Source organism: Triturus cristatus, chromosome 5_1 (genome assembly GCF_964204655.1).
Source record: "Triturus cristatus chromosome 5_1, aTriCri1.1, whole genome shotgun sequence".
NCBI classification, from domain to species: Eukaryota; Metazoa; Chordata; class Amphibia; order Caudata; family Salamandridae; genus Triturus; species Triturus cristatus.
Window position 1 is genome coordinate 567434561 of NC_140587.1, and position 19948 is coordinate 567454508.

The window sequence follows — 19948 nt, forward strand, 5'->3', positions numbered from 1 at the left end:
GGATACTTTTCTGCATGTACATTTATGTTATGTTAAATTCTTTAAACTAAATAAAAAGTTTAAAAAAAAGCATGAATACTGAGCAGGAAGAAGGTATTGTAAGAACCCCATATTTCATATTAAAATGCTGCAATGAGTTTAGGTGTTAATCTAGGCCTGATTAAAGCAAGAGTTGCGGCCTGTAGTGAGTTGTAAAATATTAATCCTGTTTTCTAATAAGTTTTTCATGAACAAAAGGTTGCAGGACATGAATTAGAATAAAGGGGATAACTTATGGCCATGACATATTTTAGTGAGATTAGACTAGCCATGGGGTTTTGATCCCTTCTCAGGCGCACTAACCACTGGCAGGTATAAAGTTGCAAGGGCTCGGGCACAGGGAGGCAACACTGGTTTGGTTTTGAGATTTGGGAACAGTGGTTGCAGGATTAAGATTAAGCGACAGTTCTTCACTGCAAAGGTGTTTGCTATTTGGGTAGGACCGTTCTGGAAACCTGGAATTGTTTTTCCAAATCAGCCCCACACAACAAGAGGCCAAGACTAAAATAGGGCTAATAGGTCATGGTTGGGTCATGGCAGCCGAACCACCTCTGATTCCACCCCCCTAGCTTGTAGCCCACCGGGGAAAATGCTAGAATGACCAGTTCAGTTGTGTATTTGGACTGACTCTTTTGGGGCAAAGGTGCCAGTGACAACACTGTTGCAGACCCCGTCGAGGAATTCAGATATTGCCTTCTGCTAGGGCCTATGAGGCAGCTATTACCTTTTCTTCCCCTTCTCTTCAGTTTCTCATTCTATTTTTCTGTTTGTTCTTTTCTTTCTGTCCATCTGCCCTTAATACATTTTCCCCAGGTTCTACGTTAACTGGAGTTTTGACATATGATTAAAAAATGGGATTACAGTTTTGCATTTGTTGTAGGTACTAGCAGGTGTTTTATGGATTAAGGACATGACATTGGTCTTAGTCTTACAAATTCAATACGGAATCCATCTCACACATATCACACATGATTTACTGAATAACAAGTAGTGGGTGGGCAGCAACCATGTACTTGTTATACCGCTCACCCTCCTTGAAACTTAGCCAGATATTTAAGGACTATAAATAATAAGACAGACCCTAATTCAAAGTCTAGCAGCCCATCATGACACTGCCTATCTAAAGGTCTGCAAATCCTCTGCCTATTTTACTATAAGGCTGAACACGGACTGCTAGCGTAGCTGCTTATGTCAATCGGCATATTCATCCAATATGTATACAGAAAGCTTGTACATAGTGACAGCACTTACAATTTGTCTTCTTGTTAGCATCATCAGAACGAGGCAAGGGCCAGTCAAAGCTGACTTTCCCAATCAGTGAGCCTCAGGCTCAGCGCACAGGAACTGTGGTCTTCTGACTTCAGACTCACACTCTCTGAAAGTACTAGCCAACAAAAACAAACATTTTATATAATAGCAAACTATGAATTTCATATTTACCCTCTTTCCACCAGAAAGGTGTCACGCCAAATTTTGTTCTTTTTGTTTGTTCGAAACCTGAAATTAAAATGACAAATACGTCTGCCATCTAATCTGAACACAACTGTGCTCAAATATGTTACTGTGATGAGCGTATCATTTCAGAATACCATAATTTTAACATAAGTACACTGAAACCGACTTAAGTGTGAAATTGTAAACATAAAACACAGAAAGGAAGACAAACAAATTTATTTAAGTCAGGAGACACATTTGAAAGGCAGATAAATAGGGATGCGCCGAGAATTAAAGAAACAGAGGTTAGCATTAAGAGAGAAAACAGGGAGAGACAGATTAACCAAAGGTTAAGAAAATGGAAAGAAAGGGAGACCGATAAAGAAAAAAAAGAAAGATGACAAAAAGTACAGATGGTATGTTACTATTTCAACCTCCAAAATACCAGATTGATTATCTCCAATCATTTACTTTGGATTACCATAATTACGGCCTCATAGAAATACATTGTTTTTTTATCGTTTTTGTATAATTTTAAACTACTTTTTGAATGTTTTAAATACTTAGTCGTTTTTAATATTTAATTTATTTGGTAATATTTGTGGGTTAACCCTGCACACACACAATAACAATTTTATTGTACAGTTAATTAAAACTTTTATAAAAGCAAAGAAAACACAAGATGCATTTTTAGTATCATAAAATCATAAAATGACCAATCAGAGGCCCAAAAAGATTAGTAGATCCTTAGATAGTACAGGACATCGGTCCTTGAAGTAAATCAAGGAACATTAAAATTGACATGAACAATGTCATACATATATATATATATATATATATATATATATATATATATATATATATATATGTGTGTGTGTGTGTGTGTGTATATGTGTTTGTGTATGGGGCTGTGTTTTTTCTTTATTGTGTTTTTTTTTTATGGGGATGGGTGGTTAAACCTCTTCAAACAAAACCACCTTCTATGACTTTGAGTGTGTATATACTACTTATCTCTACTATATATATAAATATAAATAAAACTCATACCCTAATCCCCTAGTTATCTACTTATCTGTCCTAATTTTGACATCTCAAAAAAGGTCATCTGAAATGTTGATAATTCTTAAATATAGGATTACAAATAATGGTAGTGCAAAACTGTGATGGCACACCAAATGCGGCATGCTACCAAAATGTTGAGGTTTCAACAACAACCTGCACATTTATGGACTCCACAATATTCACCTGCACTTTACTATAGGTAAGTAGATGTTGAGTTAGAATAGTAAATATATACTTCCATATGTATGCTTACTTTAACAATTTAGTCATAGTCAAGTTATGCCTAGGTCTAAATTTCTGTCCTTGATATTCTAACGTGTATCCAAATGCAAGGACAAATGTAGAAAGATGAATATGGCTGTCTACATTTCACAGGCAGATAGATCTGTTTAGAATTCGCTAGCTTAGAAGACACTTTAGTCGTGGTTACCGACAGACAAATATGTTGGATTCTGCAAATTACATAGTTTTACATAAAGTGTGTATCCCCCACTATAATATGAACACTATCGCAGGCATTATGTTTTTAATCTATGCACAAAGAATACAGTTATGGCGGTAGAGATACGAGTTTGCAAGAAGACTGAATACTTTCATGACACACTGGCCGGGTAGTTTGTGGACTGCCTTGTAATCACACTATACCGTTGTACACAATGCCCTCGTCTCAGCATACAAATGTAAGCAGATGTTTCAGGAGGGCACAAATGTGTGATACACCGTAACAGACAAAAACCTGGACGCCCTCAAAATGCCATAAGGTACACTGCTCCTTGTGCAAAGCAATGCATTTCTAGAGAGCACAGAGCCTGCATTTCAGGCCAGTTAGCCTTGAGGAAATATCACAGTTGATGACATACCAGCAGGCAGAGATGTAGACTGCAAATCACAGTGCAGTTAGAATAAGCCAGACTGTCCCTCAATGTTGTGCTTTCTCTGATTACAATGCAGCAATTTGAATACATTGTTGGAAACTTGAAAGGGACTGCCAGTGTCATAACTGGTGGGACGAAGCAAGGCATTCAGAGTCAGCAGAGCAGGTATCCTGTACACAGAGTGGTTGTTCTTGGCATGTAGATGTCTGGCATGGTATATGTAGTTGCTACCCGTGGAGTGCAGCTGCTTCCACCGGAAGCATTTCCCTGTGTGTGCACATTGCTGGAGAAACGTGTCAGTGTGTTACAATTAAAAGGAGCACAATCATCACCACATGCACAACACTCCAATTAAGAGACCGATATATCACCCATCTTCATGATCTACAAATGTACAAGAGCAGGCCCATTTAAAAGTCCTCCCTTCATCCCTTAGTTAAAACACAACCTAGGAAGTAAACTCCTTATTTCGGAGGTGGCCTGCACAACAATAGGTATACCATGGCACGGCTCGAAGCCACTCTCTTCTGTAAAGAAAAGATGCACAGGCGGGTAACCAAGCTATTCCCTGTTAGTCTGGAGCTTGTCAGCTGCACCTGATGCTCAGACTCACCACATCCATACTAGAGTCCAGGATAGAAAAAATACAGGACAAATAAAACAAAACCAATAACTAAAAATACTTGAATATTTCATGAATCAACTACTTAAAACCCCAGCGCCAACTCAAACCTCACTGCTTGCGACCATTAAAGCACTGTGGGCTTATGGCAAAGACTGAACAGCCTTTGTTTGCTACCCCCTTTCCCCGTAACCCTCACTTCCATATCATACAAACGTTAACTGCCCCTCTTAGCATTTTAGTACACAACACCAACACATCCTTTTGCCTTGCCTGTCTGCAACATGGTCTTTCCAGGTCTAACAATTAATGTTATAAGACTGGTACCAAAATGGCTGGTGAAGGCCACTTCTGGGTATAACAAAAGAAAAAGTATGTTTTCAACATAATTTTCTTATAACAGACAATAACACCTAGGACACATTGCAGCCTTCTCATTTTTGTGAAGGTGCTTGTGGTGAACACTTCCAGAACAACAGATATCACATAGAGTGAGAGTGTATTGTCAAGATGAAGGCAAAACAAGATATTTGAGGCAGATGGATAATTAAGGAGTGGAGTGAGGATGTGAAGCAGACAGGATCTGTGCGGAGTGCACTGTAGCATTTGTCAGAAAACTAACCTGTTTCCTGGTTTATCTATATCCAGAAGGTTCAAGATAGATTTGCCATCCATGTCGGGTGGTGCATCCAGGCCGGCAATGTCCAGAATAGTTGGAGCGAGATCAATGTTGAGCACAATTTGGGGTACTCTGGGAGGAAAGACAATCATGCCCGATTTGAGTATGAAAGATACAACAACGTACGCTACAACACACTCATTTGCTAATATTGTGGCGCAATAAACATTCCTATGTAATGAAACACTGATTGGTATCTTCTCTAGCAAATTTGCCCAGCTTAAAAGGTAGTCAAGATGTTTGTAAATTAGAAACTTTCTCTGGCCCGACCACTTCTTATATGAAATGGTACAGTCAACTCCATATATATACACAAACCAAACAGAGAACACACCTGCGTGAAAGTGCTACAAAAATATTAGGGTCCGGATAAGTATAGGTTGTATACTACTCATCACTATGTATTTTAGCTAATTGAATGACAGGTGGACACACCCCTTTGGTCCGCGGGGCTATATTGGAATCTGTCCATATCTGTTTTTAATCAGTCCTTATAATGTTTTGATAAGATTGGCATCTTTCGATGCTTTATAAGAGAATAATTTGTGGATCAAGGCTTATACAATAATACTGTAATAAAATCAACATCATATAAAATAAGTTAAGATTTCGAATCAAGGCGTATAAAATTATACTTTGATTGAATCATAAGCGTATAAAATGATAAGATCAGATCAGTAGATTTTTGAGTCGCTTGAACGGACATGTCTTGTTTTAGGGGTGTTTAGGGACTCTGTAAGCAAAATATTGTGAGGTAGCATTGAATTGCTGTAATGTTTGGTAAGTTTCATAGCATCACATTATTGAAAAGAATGATAACGCTTTTTAGGCAAAATAGATTTTATTAAATGTCAAAGAAGCTCAGCCAAAGTTATATTTTGATGCAGTATTTACAGTTTACTTGAAAATCTCTTTACATAACAGAAATACACAGTTTTAGGTTATTACAGTCTCATTATGTGAAACTACATATATAGGACCACATTCAGTGACATTAAAACAAGATATTCAAGCTTATAGTGGAATAATGAGGTTGTGGTAGTTATCAAATACATTATGCCCCATGGCATATAAATAACAGATTTTATGTTTGCTATTGATACTGTGATTTATATGCCGCAGACATATGTATTTAATAACTGTCACTACCTCATTATACCACTATAAGCTTGAATATCTTCTTCCTGTCACTAAATGTGGTCAAATATATGTAATTCCACATAATTGGACTTTGAGTACCAAAAAGCTGTGTTCTTCTGACATGTAAAGAGGTGTTCAATTCAATTGTAAATATTGCATCAAAATAAAACTTCCTCCAAGCTTATTTTACATTTAATAAAATCTATTTATCCTAAAATACGTTATCATTCCCTTCAATAATGTGATGATATGAAACTTGCCAAATATTACAGCAAATCTATGCTACATCCACAATATTGTGCTTATAGAGTCCCTAAACACACCTAAAACAAGACACACCTGGGCACTTTTAATTCCATTACAGTATTATTTTATACACCTGAATTCAAAATCATAGCTTCTCGTTTTATACGCTTTGGATTTCATTACAGTATCATTTTATAAACCTTGATCCACAAATTATCATTATCCTATAAAAGATCGAAAGATGCCAATCTTATCAAAACACTAAGGACCAATTAAAAAGAAAGACACCTGGAGCAGCCCATCTTTGTGGCCAGGGGATGTCCAAACAAGCACTATAAGATTTGGAAAAGGTGGGCGGACTATAGGGGTTTATGGTTAGAGCCGCCAACAGAAGCGGAGACTCATCCACTGGAATAGTTGCTGGTGCTGCCTAGGTGTGAAGTGGGGGGGGAGGGTGTGGGGAATGCATGTTTCCGGGGCGGGATACTTGGTTGGTTATTTAGGCTGTGGACACGATCAAGCAGCTGTAGTGCAACCTTGGGGGGTTGGGAGGGGGGGAGTTAGGGGGTGGGGGAATCTTTTTTTTTTACTGTTCAGCATATAGTTGTTATGCATTTTGATCCTCTGTCTAAAAATGTCAATTACATATATGTTCTCATATGTCTAATTTGGCAGAGGTCTCTGGAGTAAAGAGCCCTGCGTTGTAACTGCTTATTGAAGAATAAAATATGTTTTTTTTTTTAAAAAGACACCAATCTTATCAAAACATTAGAAGGACCTATTTAAAACAGATATGGAATGATTCCAATATAGCCCAGCGGACCAAAGTGGCGTGGCCACCTGTCACATCTAATTAAAGAAAATACATGGTGATGAGTAGCATACAACTGTTTGGTCAGTATGAACAATAGGTGAAATCAAAAAGAAATGGCTTTGACACACAGTGATGGTTTGAATATTCAAGAGAGTATTAGCCAAACTAACTGGACAGTCCTACAATGTTACACTGATACCTTGGGGCATGTAATGTGTTGCAGATTGTTGCAGAATCATGATACACATATGAAATAATTTACTGTTTTGTGTATGCCTAATTTTATGCTTCACAAAATGTGGTTGGAGGAGCACCATGGCGAATTGTGTTTCTGCTAACCAGAAAAAACTGCAATTAATATTTAGTCATTCTGAACAGTCCAGGCTATGTTACAGCAGTTGCTTGTCACACGCTTAATGCAATCTTAAGGCTGTCGCAAAGCATTGAGAAGGGCTGAAGGAAAGCCATTTTACATTTAAAAGTAATGCCAAATTGACTTAGAGTGGAAGATTTATTCTGGAAAAAGGGGTATCATTTTCCCGGGACATTACGCCGAGATGTAAAATGTCATCTTATCTAGACTATTCCCACGCCCTAATATCCACAATAATTAATACTATTTCTGCAAGATTCCATCAGAGCAGAAACGACCCATGTACGTTCGTTAAGATTTCGGGAAGAACTTTCTATGTATATTTCACATCATATTTTAGGAATTTTTTTCAAGGAGCCCGAGCTCACACCTTTTTCGACATCTCTAAGAAGCAACTTAATTAACAAGCAAATAGAAACACCATGAATCAAAGTCATACCTTAAATATTGGTAGTAATTAAAAACTTGTATGATGTAAGTAGGAAAATAAGCTATATAAGTGTTCATTTTTTTGGAGCCCTTATTGAGGTTATCTGGCATGTGTAAGCTGAAACAGACCCATTTCAAATTGCTGTTTTGTTCTAGTTTACATACAGTCCTGCATTCAATTTAGAGGGCTTAGTGTAACTGATCTGCAATGTGAACAGATGCCTAAAGTTGGATAGATTTTTAAATAGATACCTTGATAAGATGTTCATATCTTAATCTGAAACTTCAAACATAAACCACTAAAAACCCATGTCAAGATAATGAAGCAGTGTTTGAGTGTAGAGTCTTTGGCATACCAACCAGTGTGTGTGTAAGCATCTAACAGACTAGGCAACAGCTGCGCGCCAGACATGAGAACTCACGTTGATCCTGGCTCTACGTTTGGACCACGAACAAAGAAAGGCACCCGAATATCGAAGTCGTATGGCATTGACTTCCCCTTCACCAGTCCAAACTGCCCTATATGGTAGCCATGGTCAGCAGTGTAGATGATATAGGTGTTATCCAGCTCTCCCGTTTCCGCCAGCATATTATACAGCTGAAAGAGAGACAAGTACCAAATCAAACAATGGAAAAACTGCTTTGTATATCCCTTCATGCATGGCATTAGCCAAGACTTTTTGATTTTACTGAAATTATATGTATAACCAGCCCTCTTCATCCATTGGTCTGCCGTTGTGTCAGTCACATTTTCTTCTGCCCACTGCAACATACAGCATGGCACAATGTGCCAGCCCACTTCAGCCATTGGCAAACTTCACTGTGAGTGATGGTATTCTCCCCTTAAATGACTATACTTTGGCAATGTGCACTTTTAAAGACCAGAAAATATTTTTGTTTTTATCAACTTTATTTTTATTAGAATGACAAGGGTATGAAAGCTTCCCCAACAATAAAGATTTGCAAAAACGATGAAGTTACAAACATTGACAAAGGGAAAAGCTGGCAGCCACCTCCTATTGGCTTTTTAAGTACTTGTCTGGGTCTGCTACTAGACCAGCTAGTAGATATAGAGGGCCTTACTGTTTCTGAACTAATAGTTATGATGGACTGCACAACGGCACATAGGTTGATATTTTAATTACGATCAAATTTGGGAAAAGCAGTTAATCCAGATGGTACAATCCATTCAAGAGTAGGTTTCTCACATGAAGAAAGGCCATTGTGTATGAATGAAAAAAGGAACCGATACACAATAACAAATCTTATTCTTGGACCAACATTCCAGAAATGTAAACAATATAATTATAATGTTTTGCAAGTACAGGTATTTTGCTTAAATACTTTTTTGGTGAAGTCAGAAGGGACATAAACATAAGTATTTTAGTGCGGCCATTGCACAGAAAATGCAGGTTGGTAGCTTGGAATGCAGTAAGTTCGAGAACATGTCATACATGACTTACTATATAGATGAGCACTGTATCCTTCTACTTTTGTTCCAATCTCAGCCTATACTTTGTGGGGGCATTTCACATCAAGGAAATATTTAAATAATCACAATCACCATCACCAATAGCCCCTACAAAATCAATGCCAACAACACCACCGTGACCGGCCCCACCACCAATAGCACCACCACTACAAATTGACCCAAACAAAGCCACCATTATCATCTATACGTCTAAAAATAGAACCACTATGATCAATATCACCACCAATAACATTAACAATACCATCAGAATTGTTAATATTATTGCACCACCGCACTACTAATTCCACCATCAGTACCATCAATAATACCAACAGGACCACCAAGTCCATCAACCACCAGTATTGACTTTAACATACTTGAGTTTCCTTGAATCATCATATTAAGCCCTACTGACATTGCCTTGCCAATGCCTGTTGTGGGAAGGAGAAAGTGTTACTCCCTTAAGACAAATAACATTCTTGTCAAAGGCCTTAGATGCACCTTAGAAATATAGCTGGACAGCAGTTGTTGTGAATCTAATGGAGGATAGAATCTGCGATTACAGGGGATTGCTGATGAGTTATAATGATCAAGTTTGAGGACATTGTCTGGTTTGGCCAAACTAGTTAAATGCATAATATGTTATCAGAGTCCTGCAGGACTTAAATCATTTACAAACACCTACATTATAACAACCTAAATATTTAATAGTCGCTGACTCGTTTGCTACAGTGTGTTGGCAACTAGCACAGTACACAATGACATCAATTACTTAAGGATTATTGTACTAACTGATCAACTTGAAGACTATCAAATTGTCCTTTTTTGCATACACTTTGATAAAGTGAGCATTATGTGATATAAGACATATAACAAAGTGAATTTCATACAGAATATTTAGAAATGAAAAGAGCTGCACTTAAACTGAAAAGGTTTGGATTCGCAAATATGAGCTAAGGAAATCTCCTAGCAATCACCGTGTATAATGTAGCAAAAATACATATAATTGTTATTATTTAATTGCATTGAACGGGAGACCTTAGAACATCACGTTATTGTATTTAACAAGTTACAAAATACGCATCATAGGCAGCCTCCAAACTATGATAATGAAACCCTTATAAACAGTGCAGAAATCCCTCTGCCGTTTCAGATTCCACCCCATTCAGATCACTTATCAACAATTAACTAAACAATTTAAAAATATGCTTATGCAACATTCCCCAAGATTAGGATCTAGAACAAACCGCTTTCTCGTGAAAGCTAATAAAGGATTATGATAATCTGCACTTACAGAACCAACATTTATTTACATATCACAAAGACCCATTAACTGGAGTTGATACTGCAGACATGCAATCAAATATTGTTTTGGAACAAATAGTGAGAATTGACGTGTAAAGCGTAACCCATAAAAACATCTCAATACAGTATGGGACTATGAAATAAAAAAAGGACCATTTCAGAGCACAATACAAGGAGCTGCTGCTCACACTGAGTTGGGAAAGGTGTCAATATTATACTCGAATGGCCTTTTTATTGTTAGACTATTAGACTTCCAATTTAAACAAAGAGAAAGGGACCATACTGCAGGCAGCTTGGGATGCCCCTTGTAGCTGAAATAATAAAATATGCCTATCACATCTCAAACACCTTTTGATACTTCGTAACCAAGCTACATATACTCAATGCAACAAATTTCATAATGAACTTGAATCTTGAAATCCGCTCACCTTTTCCACAGAATCGTCTACGGACATCAGAGTCTGCAGCCTTTTCCGCTGTAGGAAATTTGTGAACTCCATGTGGATTGGTAGCATGGGCCCAGTGTACTGCATGATCCAGTGTTTATCCATGTTTGGGGCATAGTTATAGCTAGGAGTACTGATGAAAATAAATACAAATATTGTAAATCACACATATTGCCACACCAGGGAAAATTTCTGTTTCACAATATTACTGCTCCTATTCCTAAGACGACAAACATGCCAAGAAATAAAAAAAGAAAGAGAACCTAGTAAAGCTAATATTGTTGCGTTTCTCAAACATAACATTCAAACAGTGAAGGTCAATGTATTGTTACGCATGAATGAAAGAGTAAATTCAACTTCTTCTAAAGCTGGGGTTGACAATCACACTATATTTTGTCATTAACTATTTTGAATCAACAATGTTCTTCAGTGACTCACATTTTCAAAGCCATATAAACAAGGATGATCATATTAAATTCACTTGTTCGCCAACTGTTTAATAAAAGTTAAATTTTTACACATCAATAAGAAAAAAACCAGCTAGAATAGAACGTTGAATACAAATTCACAGTTGCGTCACAGCGCTCCAAGGAGCAAACCTTAGTGGACACTTTCTTTAAATTGAAAAGAAACAAAAATGAGTCAGAACAACAGTAACTACTATCCCCAGTGACATAAAGAAATTAGTTCCTCATGCTGACTTTGTCTTTGGGCTGACAGACAGTGAAGGAGGAGCATGGTTCAGGGTACATGTGAATGGCATTTTGGCTAGGTCTCTGTAAGGGTCAGAACTACAGGGGACATGTGTGCTGTAGAACAACTGCATGCCCTCTAGAGGAGATGGTGATTGGTGCCTGTGAGTAAACCAGCCATATAGGGATGAGACTCTTGTAGTGCCGAAGCAGCCCAGAAGGTGGAGAACTGGAACACTGAAGCATGAACGACTTGGGCAGGTAGGCTTAGTAATGGGACACTTTATTGTTATTGAGCAACAGTACCGTACTATGAATAAACATTAGCTGTACTGGTACCCAGGGCTGTAAGTGGGCTGGGTCTCACCGGTGCTGAGCACGAGCAGTTTTTTAAAGGGGGCCACGAAACTGGCCTCTATCGGGCTCTGTTTTGTGCCCTGGCACAAGTGGTCTGTTTTTTCAGGAATGCAGTGACATCATGTGTGCGTGCTTACACTGCTCACTTCTCACTAGTGGAGAAGTTACAGCATAATGTCATGCCAGGTGAGCGTTGTAGGGAAAATTGAAGTTTTTTTAATATTATATACAAGCAATAGTTGCTGCTTATTTATCTTATGCAACTAACAAACTTTGACAAAGCCAATTGTCCTGACTTGTTGTAGGTATGATGTTACTTGTTGTATCATATATCTGGATTCAATGACAGAAACAGCAAAATACAAGTCGGGCAACACACAATACTAAGCACAGATTTTAAGCTTAAAGTGTTTTTAACCCACGCCCTTAATTACATTGGCCATGCACCTTTGAGAGACACCCCAGTTTTTTCATCTCACTTAAAGCTCTGCTGGTACCTACACTAATGCTAAAATTTAAAGGTTTTCAAATAAAGAGTTTAGGATGAAGCACCATGCTATTATAGGATTTTAAAGTCCTACACACTTGGCTGTAAATGCTATGAGCAAGAATCTCTTATCAACTTTGAGATTCACCCCAGGAGATTATTCACTTAGTGGAATGTGCAGATGGAAGGCATACATACTCACTTTACAGCATAGTGGGTAGATAAGGCATTACTCAAATCATTTGACAATTTCACCCCTTGTAGGGCTGTGTGTCCACGGACATTGACAGTAATCCACATGCCTTCTTAAAGGAACTCATAAGCAGCAGAAATTGCAATAGGTAAGTGGGTCTTTATTCCACAAAGGGTCTGTTATTGTATATAGATGGGCTGACAAAGGAAAGCCACATTCTTATTAAACATGATATTTTATTGACTGATTGTAGAATATGGCTAGTCAAAATGTTTTGTCAAAGGACATATTTAAACTAAGAAGCATAAAATGCACCAGAGGGTGGTATGACTTTCAGAATTGGACCCAATTCACAAACCTTGTAGAAGGCCAGAAATCTATCAAATATAGGCAAGACACAAGTCAGATTTCAATGAGCATTTTCTCTCTGCTAAACCTACTCCAGTTTGTTTTTTCTCTCCAGTAAGAAAATATTTTTTAAAGGTGAGAAATCCTAATTTCTGCTCCATCTTGAATTTGGGAGTGATCTCTTCTATCCATTCACTCAAAAAGTTTGAACAAGTAGTTTCCTATGTCTTTTCAGGGTCGGCTATGCTAAATGTTTGTGAACACCCACTGAGAGTTTTGGAATTCTCCATGGCTATGCCATCAGTGCCTGTAATCCCCATACCCCCAAATGTAGTACTGTGGAAAATCTGCAAGACTAGCAGAATGTCTGCATACTAAGTTCTACATATAACAAAATGATTGATGCCCACAACTAAATGAGGGTGTTGCTCAATGCTGCAAGAGAACTCGTCTACCTCATTGTGCTGCTCATGCTACTTCCCATCCCAAGTTTTATGTGACATGCTGGATAAATTCTTTAACGGAAAATCCAGATTTTCTTTGAAAGCATTAAGCCTGGGGTCACCTAAGTACACCCAAAACCTGATACTCAAGTCTCCTGCCCTATTCTAACACTGCCACATGCTTGTGATCATTCCACACAATCCAGAGGATTCTCTGAATACAATCTCTGAGAGTGAAGTTGTCTTTATTATCACCCATATAGGGTTGTGTGGATAAGTCTGGCCCCTGTCTGGAAGACAACTGCCCGTACACTGGTCCCTGCTCTGAGCTAGGTCCTAAAGGCCTTCTCTGGAAAGGTGGGGACACAATGATGGTTGACGGCTACAATTACATTTCATCTTCAAAAGCCCATCTTGGACTCAAGGGTTGAAGTTAACTAACACCCAGTTTCTCTGCTACCGTGTGTTGGCAAAATGGCAGAAAATAAACTAGGTAGTTAACTGAAACAATAGTTCTGCAGCATGGATTCATTCTGGATTTACATGCTGTGCCTTATTCTGCCATAGAGTGGCTGGATCAAGAATAATCCCCTATTTAATTGGCCATCGACCAAAGGAGGAGTCATCCTGACCCCTCCGATGTTGAACGTAGCTCTCAATGCCAGAGTACCTAGCCGCCACCTTCAGACTGTTTTTTCAGCCACTGGGTTTGGAAGCAGTGTCCAGAGATCCGGGTTGATGATCGTTGAAAAGTAGAGAAGATCATCAACTTCGCTTCAGAGCAGGGTATTGTGATTCGCATTCAAGGGTAAAGCACGAAGACATTAAGAAAAAGAAGCCTGCCCTGATTTTCTGTTCAGAAGGAGCTTTCCCCTGGCCCCTCCACCTTTCATGTCTAGTCAGAGGACAGTCCTATATGGTCTCACTTGCTTTTCAATATTTACAAAGTCTCTTTGGGTGCTGTCATATGATTCTTATGAGTAAGCAGATGACATTTAACTTTTCCTGCTTTTTAACCACCCTCAATCTAAGCTTCAACAGAAGTCCAAGTTCTCTCAATCAGCAATTCATGTTTGGATGCCCTGCAATTTGCTGCAGCTCGGATATCAGAGTAATATACATATGTATTTAGGAAAGCTTCTGGTACCACATGCAGCAGCCTAGTGAGGTGCCAGGGTAAAAAGGGTGATCTCTATCGGATACAAAATGTGTTACCTTAGTTATAAGAATTGTCAGATAGACTCATAATGGCACAATAGTAATCACTTAACAATGAATATATGACAAGACACACCCTTTAATGAATATCACACATGATTATATAATGGGCAAATATCGTGTCAAAGACATGTGTTAGTAAGAATGAAAAGAACAGTTTTATACCAATAACTTCACGTGAGGTAGTACTTGGCCACCACTTTGAAGGACAGCCAGACACTAACGTATACAACTGTGTGTTCACCTCCACCTCCGGTCAGCACCCTCTCTGGCGGAATTCAGGAACAGACTCTCGACTGAACCCAGCAACCTAGCACCTGGATACCCTTGTGGGCGATTAGTCGCGCTCTACAAATACTGATTGATTGACATTTGACCAAGCCCAATAATGCACACAGACCTATACTGTTGCTCACTGACAGTGAATAAGATTTGTGAAACTATAAAAGAGGTATAGTGTGCAACTAAAAGTCTACTTCATTTCACGCTACACAAATGTTCCACCCTCTGTCAGTCTGTCCTTTTGGCTGAAAATCTTTGAGTTCTGAGGCATATGGCCTTTATGAATTAGTTTTGTATAGTTATTTTTTGTGTTAACTAAACTACTTTAAAATCGTCAGTAATACAATTATAAGGCAGAAATCCATTCAATTACGAAGAAGACTTGAATGGCAAAGGACAGATAAAAAGTCACTAATATGCTTGGAAATAAAAAAATAATAATAAAGCAATTTCAGAACTGTAAAGCAAAGACAAATTAAGGTTTGTTCGTCAGATGTTGCTGAGAGACAAGAATGCGCCCAGGGTAATCCATATTGTCACAACAAAATGCAGAAGTTATATTTACAAACGAGTTGAAATGTTTTCATTTGATTCTGCAGGCTCTACCATTCAGTGATGAAATTCAGGAATAAATTAATAAATGCCACTGTGGTTGACTAGTAGTGAATCAATGATCTTCTGGGAAATGTAGGAAATATTCGTATTACTAACAGCATTATATGATGGACGACTGGAGTCGTGATTCTGCCGCTGCGGTGTTATCTATATAATTATGGATTTGCAGCATTTGCCACATCAGATGCATAGTTTGCAGATTTCACGAAAACAAAATTTTGTTTCCATCACAAACAGACCAAACGTTACTAAATACAAGCACTAAAGTGCTTCCTCACAATATAAAGAACCATTACATTTTTTGTTTCCAATGCTTTTCTTGATAAATAGTCTGTTCTTGAAGGTACTGCAGTTTTTATGCAAGGGGAATGTTGATGTGGCTATACACTTCGTTACTTCTTGGTATTTCTACCCATAGACTAATGCCGATTTCAATATTGAGGAACCATCTACAAAGGTACCAGTGCACCTGGCTTGATTTACAAATTCAATATTAAGTTTGTGGATTACACAACGTGAATTTTCCCTTGTTCGAGGGTGTACTCATGCTTAAAATTACACCGGTCTGCTGCCATTCCATAGTGGTTAGGATTAAATCAGTTTCAAGGGTAAGGCACGCTTCCACAATATGTGGAGGTTTAGGATAAGAGGGTTCTTCGTGGGAGTCAAAAGAAAACAAGTTAGCATGTGCAAAACCAAGTATGCATAACTTTTACCAATCTGGAAGTGTATAGTTGCTAAAGTTCTCAATGTGTAAATATTTATGAATCTGAGTTCTCTTGGGAAGTGGTGCACAGTACTCTTGGAGCTCTTTGTGAATGCCAAAGAAGTGGAAAATTTGCACAAAACAAAGGAGCAACACTAACTTCAAGAGAATGTATTTAACCAATTTTGTAAATCATTAATTAGTTCAATTGTGACATGACTTCAGATTGCTGTTGATAAAAGAAAAAGTACGCACTTTGGTACGAAGAAATCGCTAACGCTGTCTGGATGACAAGTTAATTGTTACAGTTATGTGTCTAAAAAAATTAGAAAGTCCTTGTCCAGTCGTTAAGGTCAAATACGTATCGCGGTTTATCTTAGCTCAGGGTCTTTGAGCAGACCATCATATATGCGCCGAGAATCTTTTCATATATTCCAATCACTCTTCATGCCACCCGGAAAAAGCATGTTTTCTTTTCAATGTTGTTCAAGAAAATGCTATTTTGGTCTGCAAGTTAAAAATGTTACTGTTTATTTGGTATAGATGCTGAGAGAATTTGACCACATTAAAACGCAGGGCCCACTTGGCACTACGCAAGCTACTTTTTAAGGTGTTGTGCATTTTAAAACAGGCATTTTTGGGCACCAGCTCCTCCGTACACAGGACATTTACTACCTTTGTCCCTTCCATATGGTTTGTTAGGTGCATTTATCCAGCGCACATACGCCAATTCTGATAGAGCTTTAGGGTACTAACTTCATAACTTTAACTAAACGTGGCGGGCGCTAGGCCCACATACTCGCTAAAGGAACACACAGACACATTTGGTATGGGGTGCATAACTGGCCCAGAGCTCGTGCGCTCGGCCCCTTTTACTGTCAGGGTCACCTGACTGGTGACGCCTGTGGTGGGTGGGTGTACAGTGTATGTACAGCATCAGTGAAACACTAAAATGTATCCAGCCGGATAATACAAGAAGGACGGATAAAATTGACGTAGATTGCATGAATGTATTGGTTAAATAGCCAGGTTATCAGCATTTTCGTGAATTAAAGCAGGCAGGATTCACAGCGGAATCTCGGTGGCAAACCGTTCCAGATCTTGGGCGATGCAGCAGAGAATGCTCTGTCACCAAAGGTAGAGCATAAGGATTCAGGAGTTGACAGTATAATTTGGTCCGCAGATCTGAGCTGTCTCAGAAAGCGAACTAAATCTCTATTACCTGTTCCGTCACAAAAAAGAACAATGTAACAAATGCTCATGGAGGGTAATGGAACAAAAACGCTGGAATGTACTTCCCCTCACCGTCTCGAAAACTACTGATCATTTGCATTTATGTTTGTTTGTAATTAGGAGTATTATAGCTCACCACTCGATACCTAGTTCACTTAGAAGCACAGTAACAGAAGAAACAATCATTGGCAAAGCCAAAAGGTCTGGCTTTGGCTTCCAGCCTTTTCACTTTGTCTAGGTTTGTTTTGTTTTGCCATGCATTTTGCAAAACTTTACTGTTTGAAATGCTACCTGGCCCTCATCAATCGAAAACAAATTGGCTACTAGCAAAAATATTTTTGGGGGTTTCAAAAAGCACACATGGCCATAGTAGTCCCTGGCACTAAAGCAAACTACTGTGTGTGTAAGTGCACCTTTTAAAAGTGCAGAATGCCGTCACTCACAGTGAAGTTGGCCACTGGATGAAGTAGACTGACAATGTGTCCCATGCTGTAGTTGGCAGAAGAAAAACGGGAATTACACAGTAACAAACTATATACACACACATATTATACATGTAATATTAGTAAAAATTAAAAGATCTTGACTCACGTCATACCCAAAAATAAACTATAACTGGAAACTGAAAAATGAAGGCATTCTGAGAAACGAGGAGATATTGTGCAGCCAGATGAATTTAACTGAGCATTGACCAGAAATTCTTCTGTCACTGACATTAAGGACTGGAACTTAACTCAAAGCCTCTTTGAAAAGTTTGATTTTCATGCGTTTTCTAAACTTCAGGTGGCACGTTAAAGTGTCACCTGAAGTTAAAGTTGGGGCTGAGGTGGGTCCAAAGTTTTGGACCCTCGGCCCACAAAGATTTTCCACCACATTTTAGTCTTTTAGATGAATGTTATTGCATCAAATGAGCCAGGTTTCTGGCTGGAGAATCTTGTTGTGCCAGCTACTGAAGGCGGCCTAGCCTTTGGCCAGAATAAGTTTTGTGACTAATGCACAGTGTTTTCAACGTGATCCTGAATTCAACTGGGAGCCACTGTAGAGCTGTCAGGGCTGGCTTCATATATTCTCGTTTCCTTATGTGTGGGCACATTCTCGGTGACTGCAAGGCCTTACAAACATATCTGAGAAGGTTAGGGAGCCCTCTTCAAAATTGGTCTTAAAAGCCTAAGATGAATTTTGTTCTCCTTTGTCCCAGTAATTGTAGCTTCAAATGTATTTATATGAAAAGAAGTTCGTCATAACAAGACCGCCAGTTCTCACATCCAAGGCTAAACACTGCTTTGCGAAAAAGAACCATCTCTAATTAGTCAAATTTAGACTGGGAAAATGGTGAGTTTTTCCAATAGAGATAAAAGGATGGCAATGGCCTGGAAGCCTGTGTGGCTGGTTATCTTACATCCTTAACCTCCTTTTAACTCTCACCAACATCCTTGTCCACTCCCAGCTTCAACGACATATTACGAAGACCCTGTGCGGTTAAAGCAATGTTTCCAAAGGGAAAGTCCTCCCAGTAAGTAACATCAGATCCTGGACTAAGTTTGTTGTTCCTAGCTGCTCTGGGTTGAATAGACATTGCTTCAAGAAGGACTTATTTAAAGAAATCACGTTTCAAGGTATCATTTTCACACTTACTTTCTTATTATATCTTAGATAAATCTTGATCAACAAACACATTCTTCACCCCCTCTGCCTGCTCAGTGTTGATCTTCTTGTGGGCGGCCAACTGGAGAAACTGAGTCTTTTTACTTGGCTCTCGGTATTACTTTGGAGATATATTTCATCATTAAGGCTAGAGTCTAGAAGATGTATTGCCTCTATATGTTTATGTTGAGCCACAGATGTTGGCCAAGACACTCTTAAACCAACACAATGTAATGTTATGTTATGTTCTCTAAGGTGAACCTGGCGCTCTTGCTCTGAAACGACCAGCTGCTATAAATATACCAACTGAGTGAAAAAAAAAAAAAAAAAGGCTTGTGAGCTGCGCTCTCACTGCTGACACCTAAGTATAACATGCAGGCCACATAGTTGGATAAAGGAATTGCCAACTCAACCTTTTATCCTTTGAAGCTTGATAAAATGAGTACCACCTTTGAGAGCACTCACTTGCCTCGCAGACACATCTGCAGAGATTCTCAAAGGAACTGTAACTCCGGTAATGCAGATGGTACACAGCAACACTCCCCGGACCACCCACACACAGTTAACACAACAGTTAACTGGGTGCTGGTCTATTGTGAATATCAAACTGAGATATGAAATTACAAAACACCTGGTGTGTCTGTAGACACATTTTCCTGAATGTCTCAGGATCTTTTTTTCTTATATATAAGGTGTTTTAATTACATGTGAATAGCTTCTGTGACTGTATCCGGGCTTCAGTAGCTGTGTCCACAAACGGGTACTTGACTGTTTGTATTACCTTGAACTGTTCAG

General features: G+C 38.7%; 1 protein-coding gene across 5 annotated transcripts in view; it reads right to left on the reverse strand.

The window, feature by feature from the left end:
• SULF1 (sulfatase 1) overlaps positions 1–19948 on the reverse strand; it is a 285427-nt gene that overhangs the window by 84428 nt on the left and 181051 nt on the right. For all 5 annotated transcript variants that reach the window (XM_085605482.1, XM_085605483.1, XM_085605484.1 and 2 more), the window contains 4 exons: positions 10918–11068; positions 8136–8311; positions 4655–4783; positions 1480–1536 (listed from right to left, as the gene is read on the reverse strand). In XM_085605482.1, coding sequence (XP_085461608.1) covers positions 1480–1536; positions 4655–4783; positions 8136–8311; positions 10918–11068 — 513 coding nt within the window. The remainder of the gene's footprint in view (positions 1–1479; positions 1537–4654; positions 4784–8135; positions 8312–10917; positions 11069–19948) is intronic.